Genomic DNA, 18,235 nt, shown 5'->3' on the forward strand with positions numbered 1-18,235 from the left:
AATCAATTTGATTTAAATCAAATCACCCCTGGTTAAAATGAAAATGAGTTCCTCTAAACCTCCACCACAGTTAAAAATGTCATCCACTACCGTGAAGGCTTTGTGGGGTCTGTGTGATTTATGCACAAGACCTAGCCACAAACTCACTTTCCAAATGAACACCTTATCAAATACAAACTAAAATCCCAGCCACGTGCCTCTCTGAATCACGGTGTACAAGGCACTGAACTGGAATGAACAGTGGCAGAAATGGTCCTACGGCACAAAGCCACATCACATCTCTGTCACAAATTCAAATTCAGAAGCCTCACTCTTTATCAAATCATGGATACTTGACACTGTGCTCAGCCATTTGAATCACCACATAATACCCCTGTTGTCCTGCCACAGGTGAAAACAAAAGCACCAAGACTGAATCAAACCAAAGGCGCTCACTCTTCATTACAGTCCTATCAGAGCAAACTTCAGCTCCGCTTTGAATTCAGGCTCCAGTAGCAATGCCCAGAGCTCGCTACAATCCAAGCTAGTTTGGGAAAATAAAAAGATCCAGGTATCCAGGCTGTATTGGTCTAGAGGCAAAAGGAATCAAAACTCGTGGCAGAGGTGATATCTTTTATTAGATCAACTAGATATTTGCAAAAAAAAAAAAAAATGAAAAAAAAAGAAATACACACTCCATAACACCTGCAAATTGAGTGGCACCCAATTAAAAAAATTAATGTATATATGACCGTACTTACCTCCTTGCAGAGGGGCTGGGCAGTGGGGGCTCATTCAGGCAAGGACAAGCCTAAGCCTGTGCTTATCTACTTATCTCCTCACACCTTGGGGCACCCTTCAAAGGATCTAGCAAGACCTCAGGACACCCCGGCACCCTGGCTGAGAATCGCAGTGCTAAGGACATGTTAGGGGAGAGACTATCATCCAAAACTCAAAGTTGCAGAAAACTCCAAACAAAATTGTATGCCGACCTCTTGAAACGAAAGAACATGTCGGCTTAGAGGAAACTGAAAACAACAATGTAATACACCAACTTCCTGTCTATTTTCTCTGAAGGACAGGTAACACGAGTCCCAAATTCTTCAGGGCACTGTCGAAGTGCAATACTGGCAGCTGCCAGGAGATGGTGTCCTGGCTTCTGGTAACAGAGCAACCGACATTTTTAAAACTAGATGTTTAAAAGTCAGGCTGCTAAATAAATGCGGGCTTGATTTTTGAGGATGCCAAGAGCCACTCAAGTCAACGGGAGCTGCAGGATTCTCAGCACCGTCAGGTGTCAGGCCACATAGTTAGGTGCCTAAATACAAATTAGGAAGCGAGTTTTAGGCACCGAACATGAGCAATCATAGCTAAGGGAAGAGGTGTCCAAAAGAAAAAAAAATGTCCGAGGAAGTCCAGCAAAAATCACGAGTGCGTACAGAGATATAGACTGGTGCCAGCTACAACTTTTTGAATTAGTAGCGTTCCCTTTGGAATTATATTTTTCTCTTTTCAAAAAAGCCCAGCCTAATGTAGGCAGATTGCACAGAAGCCAACTAGGCAGCAAAAGGCATTTAACATGTGTATCCACTTACAAGATTACACAGGAGTCTTTTCCCATGGATTACACAAGCAGTTACTCACTACTGAATTTCTTCAGTAAACCAAATGTTAAAGGTTACAAAGAATTAAAAACTCCTGCTTCTGAAAGAGGAAATAATCCTACTGAACCACTTTTAAAATCTACATCTTATCTGCAATAAAATTCTGAGGCTCCTATGCCCACAAATGCAAGAAATTCAATTAACTGCGAGGCCAACGCACACCTGCGCTGCTCGGTACATCTTGGGGTCTTTTACTCAAGACTTTAAAAGTAACATTCTGTAAATAGTTAACTCATTAGGGAAGAGTCTCCAGCTTTTTTCTTTTTTTTAAACATCCAGCATTGTGTATAAAAGACGAAGTAGCAAACGCCTAGACAGAACCAATAGCTAAAACTTGGTTTAAATCGTACACAAAAAGTGAAGTGTTTCTAATCTAGAGGAACAGCTTGGTAATCTACTATCAAACTGAAATGTAAAAGGCCTGAAAAAATAAAACAGCTGTGAGACAAGGCACATTTTAGGGGCATCGCTATAATATGCTTAGTCCTCATAGTGGAAAGAAAAAGCTTGTTCTTCTGTAGTGGTGTGGGAAGGAGAAAAGGCAAGAGGATATATACTTATCCCATTAGGCGTATATGGGATCAATTTTGGTTGACTGGTTATGATCAAACAAATTTAACATTTGCTCAGAAAAGTCACTGTATTACTCATGCTGCATTTACCCAGGCTTACAATGAGCCTCTGAAAATAATGCCAGCCACAGAACAAAGGCAAATTACAGAAATTGGGAGTGTTAGTTCGTGTCATGGTTTCCCATTTTATCCAAGTAAGCTATTCTTTAACCTAAAATACTAAAAAGCTCTTTAAAGAAAAGCTCGCATCAGAATATTTGCTCTCTCTAAATTGCAATGCAGAGGTAATGATATAATAAAATCAAAATCAAATTCCTTATTAAAATGTTACATGTTACAAAGGCTGCTGCATCTACCGAGAAACTGAGGCTGGTCTCTCCATATGCAGCATTTAAATTTCCTAAAAGGAGTCTGGAAGATGCAGTACTTACTTGTATGTGATATTAAAACCTGTCAAATTATAGGCAGCATCACTAAAGAAGTGCAGCAAGACATAGCCAGAAGTGGCTACAACTTCTGGGACAGTTTCATTGCCATCCTTCTCAGGAACAATAAGACCGCTGAAAGAGAAAGACAGTGTTTCACATTAATCATGTACAGTTCTGGGCTCCTCAATATGGTGCATTTATTATATACACATTTCAGGGGTATGTGTAAAACAACTGAAATTGAGGAAACAAACAAGATGATCTTGCCCAGGGGTGGGTAAAATATGGCCTGCAGTCTGTACCCGACTCGCCAACTGATCTTATTTGGCATGCAAGCCTTCACCAGGAGCCTGGGGAGGGAAGGCTGCATCTCGCAGAGTGCCACTGCGCTCTGCCGCAGGTGGGGCTGGGCCAGGCCACGCAGACTCCTCTTCCCCCCGGCCGCTCAGCTTCCTGTTGGTGCTGTAGCTGCACAGTCCTGACATCGTGGCCGTGGGCACCCACGTCTGCACAAGACGGGGCGTGATGCAGCGCACTGAGTAGCAATCCCACCCACCTAACTGCTGCAACGCGCCGCTGACGCTGCGATGCAACTAGGGGGTGAGCCCATGCCAGCCGCCCCCAACTTTCCTGGTGCAGCAGCAGGGGCTCGTCGTGGCGTGCAGGTGGGACAGCTACTTGGCGCGCTGCACTGCTCCCCATCCCGTGCAGGCTTGGCTACCAGTGGCCACAGTGTCAGGACCATGCAACGCCAATGGAAAGTTGGACAGGTGGGGGGAGTAGATGGTGGAGATGGGAGTTGGGGTCCATGCGCTGCACGGTCCAGCCCCAGCCGCAGCAGGGCGGATCAGCGTGGGGCACAGCCCTCCCTTGTCAGAAGTGGTCAGTGGGCCAGATAGTTTCAACTGACATCTCCCTGTCCACCCATCCTAGCCTTCAATAGTTCACCAAACTTGCTAAGTGACGAATAACTGCCTACCCCTGATTTCAACCATCATTTATATATTACTCATTTACATCATTAAAGAGTTCCTGTAACAATATGAGAAGATTTAGTCTTTTGTCAACGAAAAAAAAACCCTTAAAACAGTGATGCTCAATCTCCAGCCCAGTGCTCCCCAAGGGTCTGAAAATTTGGAAGTGGAGGGGTGGTGGCAGCATTAATTGCTGCAGCCTCCAGAAACATCCTATAGGGAGCCGTACAGGCCGGATGACGTGGCCTCGCATGCCAGATAGCACCGGTGGACAGAGCCACTCCAAGGCCAGATCCGGTATGTGGGGCTGGACCAGCACGCAGGATCACGCCCACGGACCGACCCCACACCATTCATCTGGCCCTCGGGGTAGGAAGGTTGAGCACCACACCACCTTAAAACACTGTGAGGAAGAGAAAATAATATACACTCTCTCTTCCAATAACTGTGTATTCTCAAAGACACGTGAAGCTACATGAAACAGGCACTAAGATGACATCCGATTCTTTAAAAACGAGGTAATTCAGTAAAGCAAATAATTTAATATATTGTGAGATAAATACACAATTTAATCTGGGACTTCATTAAAGCTCTGCTTACATAAAAGCATTATTAAATTTTTCCATCTTTAACTACCTTAATACAGATTGAAAACTATGTAGGGGGGAAAAAACAAAAAGGGAAAATTTGAAAGGGAGGAAAGTGGATCCGGCTAACTATAGGCCCATCAGCCTGACTTCTATCTCGGGGAAGATCTTAGAAAAGTTTATTAAGGAGGCCATCCTTAATGGACTGGCCGACGCCAACATCTTAAGGGATAGCCAGCACGGGTTTGTTGCGGGTAGGTCTTGCTTGACCAATCTCATTTCCTTCTACGACCAGGTGACCTATCACCTGGACAAGGGAGATGAGATTGATGTCATATATCTTGACTTCAAAAAAGCCTTCAATCTGGTGTCCCATGATCGCCTCTTGGAGAAACTGGCCAATTGTCTCCTTGGGTCCCCCACGATCCACTGGCTGGAAAATTGGCTCCGGGGTCGGACCCAGAGGGTAGTAATTGATGGAAGTCACTCATCGTGGTGTCCTGTGACCAGTGGGGTCCCCCAGGGCTCTGTCCTTGGACCCATACTGTTCAACATCTTCATTAACGATGTGGACACTGGAGTCAGAAGCGGACTGGCCAAGTTCGCCGATGACACCAAACTTTGGGGCAAAGCATCCACGCCAGAAGACAGGCGGGTGATCCAGGCTGACCTGGACAGGCTCAGCAAGTGGGCGGATGAGAATCTGATGGTGTTCAACGCCGATAAATGCAAGGTTCTCCACCTTGGGAAAAAAAACCCCGCAGCATCCTTATAGGCTCGGCAGTGCTATGTTGGCTAGCACTATGGAAGAAAGAGACTTGGGGGTCATCATTGACCACAAGATGAACATGAGCCTGCAATGCGATGCTGCGGCTAGTAAAGTGACCAAAACGCTGGCTTGCATCCATAGATGCTTCTCAAGCAAATCCCGGGACGTCATTCTCCCCCTGTACTCGGCCTTAGTGAGGCCGCAGCTGGAGTACTGTGTCCAGTTTTGGGCTCCACAATTCAAAAAGGATGTGGAGAAGCTTGAGAGAGTGCAGAGGAGAGCCACGTGCATGATCAGAGGTCAGGGAAGCAGACCCTATGATGACAGGCTGAGAGCCCTGGGGCTCTTTAGCCTGGAAAAGCGCAGGCTCAGGGGCGATCTGATGGCCACCTACAAGTTTATCGGGGTGACCACCAGTATCTGGGGGAACGTTTGTTCACCAGAGCGCCCCAAGGGATGACGAGGACGAATGGTCACAAACTACTACAAGACCGTTTCAGGCTGGACATAAGGAAGAATTTCTTTACTGTCCGAGCCCCCAAGGTCTGGAACAGCCTGCCGCCGGAGGTGGTTCAAGCACCTTCATTGAACACCTTCAAGATGAAACTGGATGCTTATCTTGCTGGGATCCTATGACCCCAGCTGACTTCCTGCCCTTTGGGCGGGGGGCTGGACTCGATGATCTTCCGAGGTCCCTTCCAGCCCTAATGTCTATGAAATCTATGAAACAGCCCACTGAGCAATAAGGATTTTTTTTTTTTGCATGTTCACACGTATACTTGCCAGACTATACATGCACTACATAAATACATACATAAGCATGGACTTGGCTTGAGTAAACCAAAATCTGCCTTCAGAGACAATTTTTCTATATTAAAAGATTTCTTCCCCCCCCCCGCACACTCAATCATGCTCCCATTTGGCTACATAGAACGTGTTTCCAAAAACAGAAGGTTGTTTACACTTTAAAACAAAAATGCTTGGACCATTAAGTTAAGTTCCTATGAGCCTATAAATCCCGTTTTTCAAAGAAATGGGTTAGGAGGGATACTGGGAAGTCATGTAGTTTCTGCCTGAAGCAAAGGGCTGAGCATCCCAGACTGAACCATCCCAGCCCAGTGTCTGTCCAACCTGCTCTTGAAAATTTCCAAGGATGGACATTGCAGAAGCTCTCTGGACAGCCTGTTCCAGTGCTTGACCACCCTCACAGTCAGAAAAGTTCTTCCTCAACTCCAACCTACATTTTCTCTGACCTCAAATTATGCTATTTTGAAAATCTGACTGCTTAGATGAGCAGTTCTCAATCTTTCTAGACTGCAGAAAGATTGAGATAGTCTTGAAGAGCCCCTGGATAGATTCAATACACCCATCAAAAAATGCCAGCTCTTAGGGTTCCTACACACGTGCACCTGCTCCAACACACTGGAAATCCAGAGCATCAGACCAGAGTCGATTAATTGAGTCAGCTGGAGCCTGGAAACTGCATGCCCCAGCAGCCTCGTGCGTCACGTGCATCTGCACTGATAAAATGGTGACGGTGCGCTTCGAGATAAAATGTGTCCGATACGCTTTACTTCAAAGCACCCCGCCACCTCTTTTTCAGTGTAGGGATGCATAGCGACACCGATGCACGCGACACACGGGTGTTTTTCATTAGCACGGCTCGCTAATTAAAGTGCCCAGTGCCGCGCCGGAAGTGCGTCTAAAAATGCCCTTAGTTTCCCTTTTTTTTTTGTTTGGACTACGGAAAAATTATAGAGCGATTCTTCTGTTGCAAAGAATTCAGAAAAACCACAACAGGGAAGAGTGTTTTTGACCCAACAATTCCTCTTTGAAATTTCTGGGTGCATCTCCTGCAGCACGTTTGCACACTTAACAGTGCTAACATGATGCGGCACCCTACAGCATCCTTGAAAGGATCTCAAAGCACCCTGGTCGAGAATCACTGCCCAAGATGCCGCTCAATTCAAGTGATCTTTGCTATGTGAAGTGAAGCATTTCTTCGTCTAAGTTTGACAATAAGAAGGAAACCTGTTAACACTTCACAACACCTCTGCCAATAATGAAGTAGGCAGTAGCCTACAAAAGTTCATGCCTCTCTGAACAAGTTAGTCCAGTGGTGCCCAAACCCGCTGGCTGAATCCGGTGTGCAGGGCCCTGTTATCCAGTCCAGGGGCTCCCCATGGGTCTGGCAATTTGACATCAGAGAAGCGGGAGTTAACACTGCCACAAATCCCCACTGCCAAATTTCCAGACCTTTGGAGACCCCTGCAAGTTGGGTAACATGGCTCCATGGGCTGGATCTTGCCTACAGGGCAGGGGTTGAGCAGTCCGCAGTTAGTCTATAGAAGGTGATGGCCTTCCCTTCCTTCTGGCAAAGACCAACCTAAGACACTTATTTGGTAGGCTGAAATTTTGCCAATCTAAATGCAAATCTTTATTTAATGAAGAGTTGTCTTTAATGTCAAAATTGACCAATAAGATGGGTTTATTTAACAGCGAAACTTTCCATTTCTATGAGAAGAACTCTGCCCCTGGGTCTCCCTCCTCCTTCCAGAGAGATTTGATCAGTAGCTGGATCCAATTTAAGTTATAAAGGATTCATTCTCCCCTCAAGACTATGATTGATGGAGAGAATGGTTTTAAGGGGAGGCCATATGCAGCTGTTCTGTATTCAGGTATGCACCCCAGGACAAATCAACCACTCCGCAGGCTTCTTGTAAAAATAGCCAACAGGCTTGGCTTCTTATCCTGCAACGCCTACGTATCCAACAGCAAGAGTGACAAAAAGACAAGGCTGAAAAAGGAACCTGTCCTTAGATCAAAGTAACATAATCCCAATTATATCCATACAATCTCAGTGCTCACAACAGTACTTTTTTTTTTTTAATTAACTGTAATATTAAAGAATATTATTTAGCTTTAATATTAAAAAGTTACCTGTTCTAACAGGCCAGGGTCACAGCATGCCCTTACTTTCCATTTCTGAAAATATTCACTGTAGAAGTTATGTAGCTTTTGCCATGCTTTTTTTTACATGCATATATTTTGGCCATAATATGGCAATTCTGTTAAACATGACAGCCTCTTTTGTATCACTACCAAGGGGTATAAAAATTACATGTTCACTGCATAGCATGCCACAAAAGCAGCCTCCTCTCGCCCACTGACTAGATGGCACACATGCTGTTATGTCCACAGACAGAGTTTCTTACAAGAAATTTTTGCAAAAGCCAGATGAAATGTTTTGCCCCAGATACCCGAGATGTTAGAAAATAGCATCAACTGAACTGCTATTTTCCTTAGTTTATTAATGCATTAGAAAGTTTTGAGTTCTATTTTCAGGGTTGAGACCAAGAATCTGAAGCTTGAAGTACTATTCATTGATGTAACTGCAAGGAACCTAATGAATCTAATAAATAGTTTTTTGGGTTTTTTGGACAGGGCAGGGAGAAAACAGCTCCTTACTATAACATTCACACTGGAACAGCATGTCTCTTCCTTATGAAAAAGTATATCCGAATGCAGTTCAGGGTGGAGAAAATTGTAGTTCATGGATGGGAGGGGATGCTGTTTGCTGCTTCTCTTATTCTTCTGCCATGTGCTATTGGTATTGCCTCACAACCAGAACAGTGCTGGAAAGAGTCAAGGACGGTAAGGATGGATAGGCAAGAAAAGTGCAGTAATAAGAGAGGAGAAAGGGGTAGAAGAGAAGAGAATGAATAGGAAGAAATAAGGAAGGATTTAGCAAGAGAGATAAAGTTATTGAAAACTTCCCTGTGCCTGCAGAAGGGTGTTTGTGCCCAAAAGCTTGCAAAGAACATTTTTTCCAACTATTCTGTTGGTCTAATAAGAGATATCACATTTACTCCAAGAACCGCATCTGCCCAAGACGAAACAGGCATCTTTCATGCTTTGGAGGGGCAGTGTTTCAAATTGGTTTTGGAAAGGAGAGCAAAGGATCTCGGCTTATTTAGCCCAGCTAAAACAAAAGAATACAATTCCTCTCTATAAAAACAGCTTGGGGTAAAGACAAGGGAGAGAGAAGAACAATTTAAATTAAAGGCTAGCCCCAAGTACAAGCAGGTAAAATGCTCGCCATGAATGGATATATGCCAGATATAATGAGGAAGTCTCCAACCACAGAGGACAGATTTTCTGGGTCAACTTTCCAAAATGTTTCTTGTCCCCTAACTGATTAACAAATAGACTGATAAATGTGTGCGTCTTTGGCATGTTTTCAGGGGACAAGACTGAATGGTCCAGAAGCCCCCTTCGGTCCCATGTCCCTCTCTACTACTCCGCACACCTGTGGCACCGTACGTGCTGTTATTCCTCACTTCCCATGGTGCTCGCAGATGGTCATGTCTTTCAAACTATTTATCTTCATTTTCTTTGAAGGTTACTGGCATACAGGACTTTCCATGTGTGCTGGTAATGGGTCACGAGCTTCAAGCAAAGGAGAAGAGAATCGCAGAAAAAACAGGCTGTCCTGATGTCAGCAAGTGACCATTTTTCTTACCAAAATCCCCAAGAGAGGTTTATGAATCTGCATTTGCAGCCAGATCACCAACTGCTGCTGGGGGATGGATGGGGGCACACAATTAAGCCAGATAACCTTCTAGTGACTGTGTGTGTTGAAAAGGCAGAAGAGGACAAATTATTCCAGCTAAGCCTTGTAAACTTGAGAAAAACTGGAGCAAATACAGAGCACGAGATGGTATGACAGGCACTCGCTGTTTAAAATTCCCCGAGTTGGAGCTGGACAACATTTTTTTGAGAGCCCTCAAAAGAGAAAGAAAAAACCTGTAGATGACGCACAAAGCTCTTCCTTGCTGAAGCTGCAGGACAGCACCATAACTATGGACTAAAATACAACATAAAAGCTAGCAGTGTTACTAACACACAAGCCAAACCTCGAAAGCTTGTAAATGAGGATCCGTCGACGTAGCTGCCTTTAAAACGTAGGCCAGTTAAACTGTGAAAGTCAAATCCCGAGTCATCTGCCACAAGGGAAGTGCAATGAAAATCATCTGTACGATAAGCGCCTTTGATCTACGGTCCAGAACTGAAGCTTTAATTTTGCTCGTGGCCGACTTCTTTTAGAGTTTAGCATCTCCTCTGTCCTTTCCGAGCATCTCCAAGCACTTCACATGCACCAAGCTGCTAAAAAGCTTGGTTAGCTAAGCAAATATCCTTATTCAGCTGAGCTCTCCAATAAAACATACTAAGGGCTGGAGCTCGCCACATGTACCTTACTCCGGAGGCATGCACTTCATCTGGCCGCAGGTGAGTGGTGCACGGCCAGTCCACGGGCTGGATGAACGGGTGCATGGATGGTCCTGTGGGCCCGACTGAGCCCACAGACCCACCCTGCTCCCCATCCTCCACATACTGGACCCATTGCACATGGCGTTTACTCTGGCCAGTCCAGATGCTATGCTGCACATGACACCTGCCCCGGGCACTACGTGTGGTGCATGTCCCAGGCCCTGAGCACAGAGCTGGGCTGTCCCGCACTGCCTGGGACACGCGGGTCAACTCTGAACCAAGGGCAGCACTGGGGACAGGATATTACAGATCCCGTCTTATTCTATTTACCCTAAAAATATCCCTTTTTATAGGTACAGATAGTAATGCAGGGATTTGTAGTCCATGGCACCATCAAAAGCAAAATTCAGCTCCCCTCGCTCCCTTTTATGTCCTCCAACCTTCTTCCTCTAGGTTCTCTCCCTCCTGTACTGATCATTTTAAACTAGTCTTTGTTTCCTGTGTGATCTCTGTTCCCTAGTCCCTCACCTTCATTTAGTATGTAAGCATCACAGCAAATACATCAAAAATGTGCTCTCTTGAGAAGATACCTGCCTGCATGTCAAAGATGAACAGTCTAATAAGCTCCGCTGCTGCCGGCACACAAAGCAAGACAGAAAAAAAAATAAGAACAAAGGAAGGGGAGAGGGGAAGAGATACAAAGGACAAGCAAGAGAAGCAAAAGGATTAAGGTGAAAGCACAGTGATAGAAAGGCTACACACACACATTTGCTCCTCAACCGGCTATACTGGATTGTGCGTCCAATCTTTCCTGACACTTCACCGTAAAATATCTGGGTGACACCAGGCAGGCACACAGCAAGAGAGCCTTAATGTCACCTTAACTTAAACCTGCCTCAGTAATGCCAAACTCAAAAGTTCAAAGATTACATGAGACAAAACAAACAATTCCAAAACCGGAAGCTTTGTAAGAAAATTATTCTTTAACTTAAAGCTGAGCCTCTGATGTAACGACACAACTTTGGGAGCTGGGTTTTAAAGTAAAAGGCCCACAAGAATCATGACGCTTGTGAAAATCACAAGCAATGACAATACCACCAAGCCAAGTCCTTCTTCGAGCCATTTACCCAAGTCCTAATAATGTAGAGCCCAACACTACAGCAACAGCAATAAAAAAAAGAAATGGCCCCCATGCCCAAAGAGTCCCTGCAAGTCAACAGGACTCATGTATGTGCCACGGTCTGGCCACTCGGTTCGGCGCTGGATCAACTCTTTAAATCTCTAGGATGGTGACGATACTGTATGAAACAAGTTATCCATACAGATGCCTTGCATTAACTCCAGGCTGCCAAAATGCATCTTCTTCGCACATTTTCTATTGCTAGCAATTAAATACGAGTGAAATGTGGCACCAAAGACTTAAGCTCCAGACACAACATATCACATTCTTGTGTCTAATGAGTACACTGCAATTCAGAGCCCTGGCTTTAAAAGAACCAGAGATCTGCTCCAAACCTCTTCATTTATAATCCTCAATCCACTTAACTTTGAAGACGCACCTGTATTTTTTCTAACAGACACCCTTTTTATAGTCCGGTCCAATTATTTTTTAATAAGACGACAAGTGTGGTGAACAGATATACCAACTGCTGAAATTTCCTTAGCCTGACGAAGGGTTTTTGAACTCGAAAGCCTGCTTAATAACTATTCTCCAACTATTTGGGTTGGTCTAATAAAAGATATCAAATTCACCCAAGGAACCTTGTGAACAGATATAAACATTCATGTAATATAATACATTTCTCTTAGGTATTTGACTTGGTAATGCTTGAAGTATGCTGCAACTGCATCGTTGTATTTTCTTGCAATCCAGGCTCACGTTAAATGTCCACATACCTTAAGTATTAATCGTAGTTCTTCCTCCTTTTCTCAGAAGGCTTTTGGACTCTAGAAACTATATGAAGAGACAGGGTAGGTATCTGTCAGGGACAGATTACCAACAGTAAATGCTGAATCTCTGCAGCAGGCTGGATTACATGACTTTGCGGGTGGCTTCCAACCCTATAGTTCTACTAAAAATGAAGACCTTTTGAGTTATTCACGTATACTCCATTTCCAATTCAGGAATTCAGTTGAAATATACTCTGTAGAATACTGGATAAAACCATCGTTTCTACAGCAAATGAGCAAAATCCATTCTTGGAGGAAGAGAATCCACTGGATGTGGGCTCCAATACTTCGAAGTAAGATATGTGGCCTTTTTTAAAGCACTATTTTATCCTTGTCCAGCTCCATCAAAATACTGAATTTGGACTGATTTATGTATGGGCATTCTGGTAAGATTTTGTACTGCCAGCCATCAGTAAAATATGTAAAAGTTAGTCAAGAGACCTATTTCTGGCAAGAATGTCATATAAAAGCAGACAAATAAGCCAGAGATTGGTGCTTCAATTAGTTCACAAGCAGAATACAGACCATGGTATTTGCTATCCTTATTAGGTGTTATGGAGGACAGCAGAGTCCCCAAGTCATATATTCTAGGCCATATGTCATGTCTTCTGTGTAGAATGAGCAGGAGAAGAGACATCATCGAGCTTCTGGAGTCAGGCAAACTCCCAGGCAAACTGAGACTAAACATTTTGATGCATTGGTGAGCAACTGTGACTGTATATGCAACCAGACCAGTTAACTAACATAGTTGAGAACAAAAGTAAAAGCATGACAACAAGTTCTAGTCAAGTACATTGCAATAAGCAGTTTAACTGAACCTCTATTCAAGACAGCAGGTAATAAAGCTGTAAAACAGAAGAGGGAAAAATGTCCCCAAATAGTTACCCCTAAGGCTTCCTGAAATACAGTTGTGCCATTGATTACATAGACATTAGGGCTGGAAGGGACCTTGTGAGATCATCAGGCCCAGCCCCCTTGCCCAAAGGACAGAAAAGTCATCTGGGGTTAGATGACCCCAGCAAGGTGAGCATCCAGGTGTTTCTTAAACGTATCCAGAGTAGGTGCTTGCACCACTTCTGGGGAGAGTCTGTTCCAGACTCTGGAGACTCGGACAGTAAAGAAGTTTTTTTTTTTTTTAAAGATGTTAGGGTTGGAAGGGACCTCAACAGATCATTGAGTCCGAACCCCTGCATAGGCAGGAAAGAGTGCTGGGTTCAAATGACCCGAGCTAGATATTCATCTAACCTCCACTTGAAGACCCCCAGGGTAGGGGAGAGCACCACCTCCCTTGGAAGCCCATTCCAGACCTTGGCCACTCGAACTGTGAAAAAGTTCTTCCTGATGTCCAGTCTAAATCTGCTCTCTGCTAGCTTGTGGCCATTATTTCTTGTAACCCCCGGGGGCGCCTTGGTGAATAAATCCTCACCAATTCCCTTCTGTGCCCCCGTGATGAACTTATAGGCAGCCACAAGGTCACCTCTCAACCTTCTCTTGCGGAGGCTGAAAAGGTCCAGTTTCTCTAGTCTCTCCTCGTAGGGCTTGGTCTGCAGGCCCTTAACCATAAGAGTGGCCCTTCTCTGGACCCTCTCCAGGTTATCCGCATCTCTCTTGAAGTGTGGCGCCCAGAATTGCACGCAGTACTCCAACTGCGGTCTGACCAGCGCCCGATACAGGGGAATTATCACTTCCTTGGATCTATTTGTCATGCATCTGCTGATGCACGATAAAGTGCCATTGGCTTTTCTGATGGCTTCGTCACACTGCCGGCTCATGTTCATCTTGGAGTCCGCTAGGACTGCAAGATCCCTTTCCACCTCTGTGCCACCCAGCAGGTCATTCCCTAGGCTGTAGGTGTGCTGGACATTTTTCCTCCCTAGGTGCAGCACTTTGCATTTCTCCTTGTTGAACTGCATCCTGTTGTTTTCTGCCCACTTGTCCAGCCTATCCAGGTCTGCCTGCAGCTGTTCCCTGCCCTCCGGCGTGTCCACTTCTCCCCATAGCTTTGTGTCATCCGCAAACTTGGACAGAGTACACTTCACTCCCTTGTCCAAGTCACTGATGAAGACATTGAAGAGTATCGGTCCAAGGACCGAGCCCTGCAGGACCCCACTGCCCATACCCTTCCAGGTCGAGACCGACCCATCCACCACGACTCTTTGGGTGCGACCCTCCAGCCAATTCGCCACCCACCGGACTGTGTAGTCATCCAAGTCACAGCCTCTTAACTTGTTTACCAGTATGGGGTGGGATACCGTATCGAAGGCCTTCCTGAAGTCTAAGTATACGACATCCACCCCTCCTCCTGTGTCCGGGCATTGTGTAACCTGGTCATAAAAAGAGACTAGATTAGTCAGGCAGGATCTGCCCGCCACGAACCAGTGCTGATTTCCCCTCAGCATAATTTGTCCTGCCGGGCTCTCACAAGTGTGAGCCTTGATAATTTTTTTCAAAGATTTTGCCAAGGATGGAGGTGAGACTGACTGGCCTATAGTTGCCCGGGTCCTCCTTCCTCCCCTTCTTGAAAATGGGGACCACATTGGCCCTTTTCCAGTCCTTTTCCAGTTTTTCCTTATGTCCAGTTTAAAACGGTCGTCCAGCAGTTTGTGACCATCAGATCTTGCCTTCCCTTGGGGTGCCCTGGTGACCAGATGTTCTCCCAGTTCCTGATGCACACCCCTTAATGTACTTATAGGCAGCCACCAAGTCCCCCCTGAGCCTTCTCTTCTCCAGGCTGAAGAGTCCCATGTCCCTCAGCCTCTCCTCTTAAGGCCTGTTCTCCTGCTCTCTGATGGTGTGCATGGCTCTCCTCTGCACTCTCTCAAGCTTCTCCACATCCCTTCTAAAGTGTGGAGCCCAGAACTGTATGCGGTACTCCAGCTGTGGCCTCACCAAGGCTGAATAAAGCAGAAGGATGACTTCTTGGGTCTTGAGATGCATCAGTAGATGCAAGCCAGGGCTTTGTTTGCTTTGCTGGCTGCAGCATCACGCTGGTGGCTCATGTTCGGCCTGTGATCAATCATGACCCCCAAGTCTCTTTCAGTCGTGGCGCTAGTGACCATAGCATTGCTGAGCCTATAAGTATGATGTGGGTTCTTTCTCCCAAGGTGCAGCACCTTGCATTTCTCCATGTTGAATGTCATCAGGTTTTGACCCACCCACCTTATGAGCCTGCCCAAGTCAGCCTGAATCCCCAGTCTATCCTCTAGTGTCACCACACTTCCCCATAATTTGGTGTCATCTGCAAACTTAGCCAGCCTGCTTCTGACACCCAAATGCAGATCAATTATGAATATATTAAAGAGTACTGGTCCAAGTACCGATCCCTGGGGGACACCACCGGTCACCGTGCGCCACGTTGACTCGGTTCCATTGACTGTCACTCTGTGGGTCCGACCATGGAGCCAGATCCCCAGCCATGTAAGGTTGTCAAGGCCGCAGTCCCCCAATTTTACTATGAGAACATCATGGGAGACCAAGTCAAAGGCTTTTTTGAAATCCAAGTATATGACATCAACCTCATCTCCTTTGTCCAGTGTCCAGAGCTTTTATCTCAAACTCTAGAGAGGCGTCATAAAAGTATTAAAAGAAACTGACCCTGGTCAACGTGATATAAAAGATCAGTTGACTAATATCAACATAGACTAAACATGCACCCCATTTGAAAGGTTCAAGGCAAGCGAACAGAGACCTGAAATCTGTCCATTAGAAGTACCTAAGCTCACATTTTCCTTCCGTTACTCCTTCATTCTCATTATGTGCATTTATTACCCCTACTTCTTGTATTTCGCCTATTTTCTTTGGAGATAAGGTCTGTGAAGTGCATGAAATGTGCCTGCTCCAGGGTGACTCAGGTCTTCAGATTGTCTTCCAAAATAAATAATGGTTCCCTAATGAATTCTGTTCATTTTCTGGTGCAACTCCTACTGGCAACTATCCAGATGTTATCAGAAAGCCGTTTACTCTAGACATCACAACACATAAGGGCCTTGAAGAGAAGGGGGTAAGTAAGCTTTGCACATATGTTTAGAAAGGTTTTACAGGACAGCACAGTAAAAAGTAAAATGTGTTCGTGGAAGACACAGACAGTGAAGGCTGGAGAGGAGAGGGAAAGAGCAAAAGCAGTCAAGATTGAGGACTTCAACAAGTGTTTCAGCAGCACTTAGTGAAAAAAAAAATTCTCAACAGATGCCTTTACTCTCCCTCCATCAAAATTAGATGCATCTGTTATTTCTTGAAGTCTGTTTACTGAACAAAACCGTCCTGTACTAATGAAGAGTGTAATTCAAATACCGACTAAAGCAGCAATCAAAAAAATAATTGGATATATAACTTCCGTTCCCTTGAAAGTGCTGCTGTATTAAGCTCATACTCTTTTTTTTTCCTCAGGCGCAGACTTCTTGGTGATTTACAACACAGTTTTGAAGTATGAATCACAAAATGTTAATGCTGTGAACTATCTATACCCTCAATTTAAAAGCCCAACGTTTTTTGGAAAGGATATGAGCACTGCAGGCACAGATCAGGTTCATACTGCTGTTACAACAGCATACTAAGAATTAGCTTGATTAGAGCAAACTATTAGAAGTCATGATGGCATTTTTTCCTCAACTCACATATCAGCTCACTGTGTGCTTTTAGGCAAGTTACTTTAGTCTCTTAATTCTGTAAAGTTTTCCAATAAATAAAATGAGAAAGACAATGTAATTGCAATTCCTGCTTAAGTTCACAATAGTTTACAGGAAGTTCAAAAAAGCTATATTTCAATATGCCTGCTTTCAGTAAAAGAATAAATGTACAGCCTCCATCCCCACAAAAATTAAAATTCTCTTTGGTAAGCCGAGATCCTTTTTAAGCATCATTTTTTCATACCTGTGGTCTATACCTCTATACTCATTTTCTTCGCCCCATACAGAGTAGAAAGGCACTCACAGAAAGTGCAAAGCACTTTTGAAACAGTATTTTAAAACTGAATTGAGGAACTGGGTAAGTTCAGCTGTAACTAGTTCTGGATACAGTTGGCCAACCAGATGATCACGGAGGATGCAAGTCCAACGGGTCATTACCCATTCGCACCCAAGCTGGAAATCATGTACCATATCTCATGGTGTACAGGCTGACTCAGTGCATAAGTTGACCCCATTTTTTGGATCCAAAAATTTAGGATCTTTGTTGATCCAGTGTATAAGTTGACCTCATTATTTGGATCAGAATTATGGGGTCGACTTATACAAGCCCCTGTATGCCCTCACTGTGGGCCAGGCACCCAGGAGGTGGACACATGCTGCAGCATTGCTTGCAGGGGATGGAGCCAGGCTTGGCACTCAGCTGGCACAGCCCAAGCAGTGTTGTTTGCAAGGGATGGGGCCACGCCAGCTGAGCACCCAGCCCAGCCTCATTCCCTGTGAGCGGCACTGCCTGGGCCATGACAGTTGAGTGCTAAACCTGGCCCCATCCCCTGCAAGTGGCACCAGGCTCAGCACTCAGCTGGAATGGCCCCATCCCCTGCGAGTTCACTATGGAGATGTTGCTCATCTGGGCACTGAGTCTGGCCCCATCCCCTGTAAGCAGTGCTGCCTGGGCCGCACCAGCCGAGCAATGAGCCCAGTGCTGCTCACAGGGGACATGAACGGGGTCATTGCTCAGCTGTCATGCCCTGCGAGCAATGCAGCTTGGCCCATGGGGCCAGGCTCCGTGTCCAGCCAAGCAACACCTCCATAGTGATGGCAAGGCCCCCAGGCCGTGCTCGAGCTGGGCCCAGGCCCCGTGGCCTCCAGCAACAGGGATGCTGTTGGTAGGTGAAAAAGGTCAGCTCGGGGCCAGGCTGGGATTTGGCCAGGGCCAAGCCAGGCCAGCGCTGGGGTGGAGGTCAAAAGTATTGGTATGGTGTATGTATAAGTCGAGGATGAATTTTAAGAGTTAAAAATTGGGCTTCAAAACTCGACTTGTACACCATGAAATACAGCAATTCAAAGTGAAGGAAGTGAGAGCAATGTTGCCTATTGCTACAAACAAACAGACCTTTACGTCAGCACGTCAGTTTT

At 45.3% G+C, this 18,235-nt stretch overlaps 1 protein-coding gene across 3 annotated transcripts in view; it reads right to left on the reverse strand.

Moving 5' to 3' along the window:
• ATRN (attractin) overlaps window positions 1-18,235 on the reverse strand; it is a 245,943-nt gene that overhangs the window by 160,803 nt on the left and 66,905 nt on the right. For all 3 annotated transcript variants that reach the window (XM_014597094.3, XM_019495622.2, XM_019495624.2), the window contains exon 4: window positions 2,647-2,775. In XM_014597094.3, the coding sequence (XP_014452580.1) occupies window positions 2,647-2,775 (129 nt within the window). The remainder of the gene's footprint in view (window positions 1-2,646; window positions 2,776-18,235) is intronic.

Source organism: Alligator mississippiensis, chromosome 2 (genome assembly GCF_030867095.1).
Source record: "Alligator mississippiensis isolate rAllMis1 chromosome 2, rAllMis1, whole genome shotgun sequence".
Taxonomy (NCBI): Eukaryota; Metazoa; Chordata; order Crocodylia; family Alligatoridae; genus Alligator; species Alligator mississippiensis.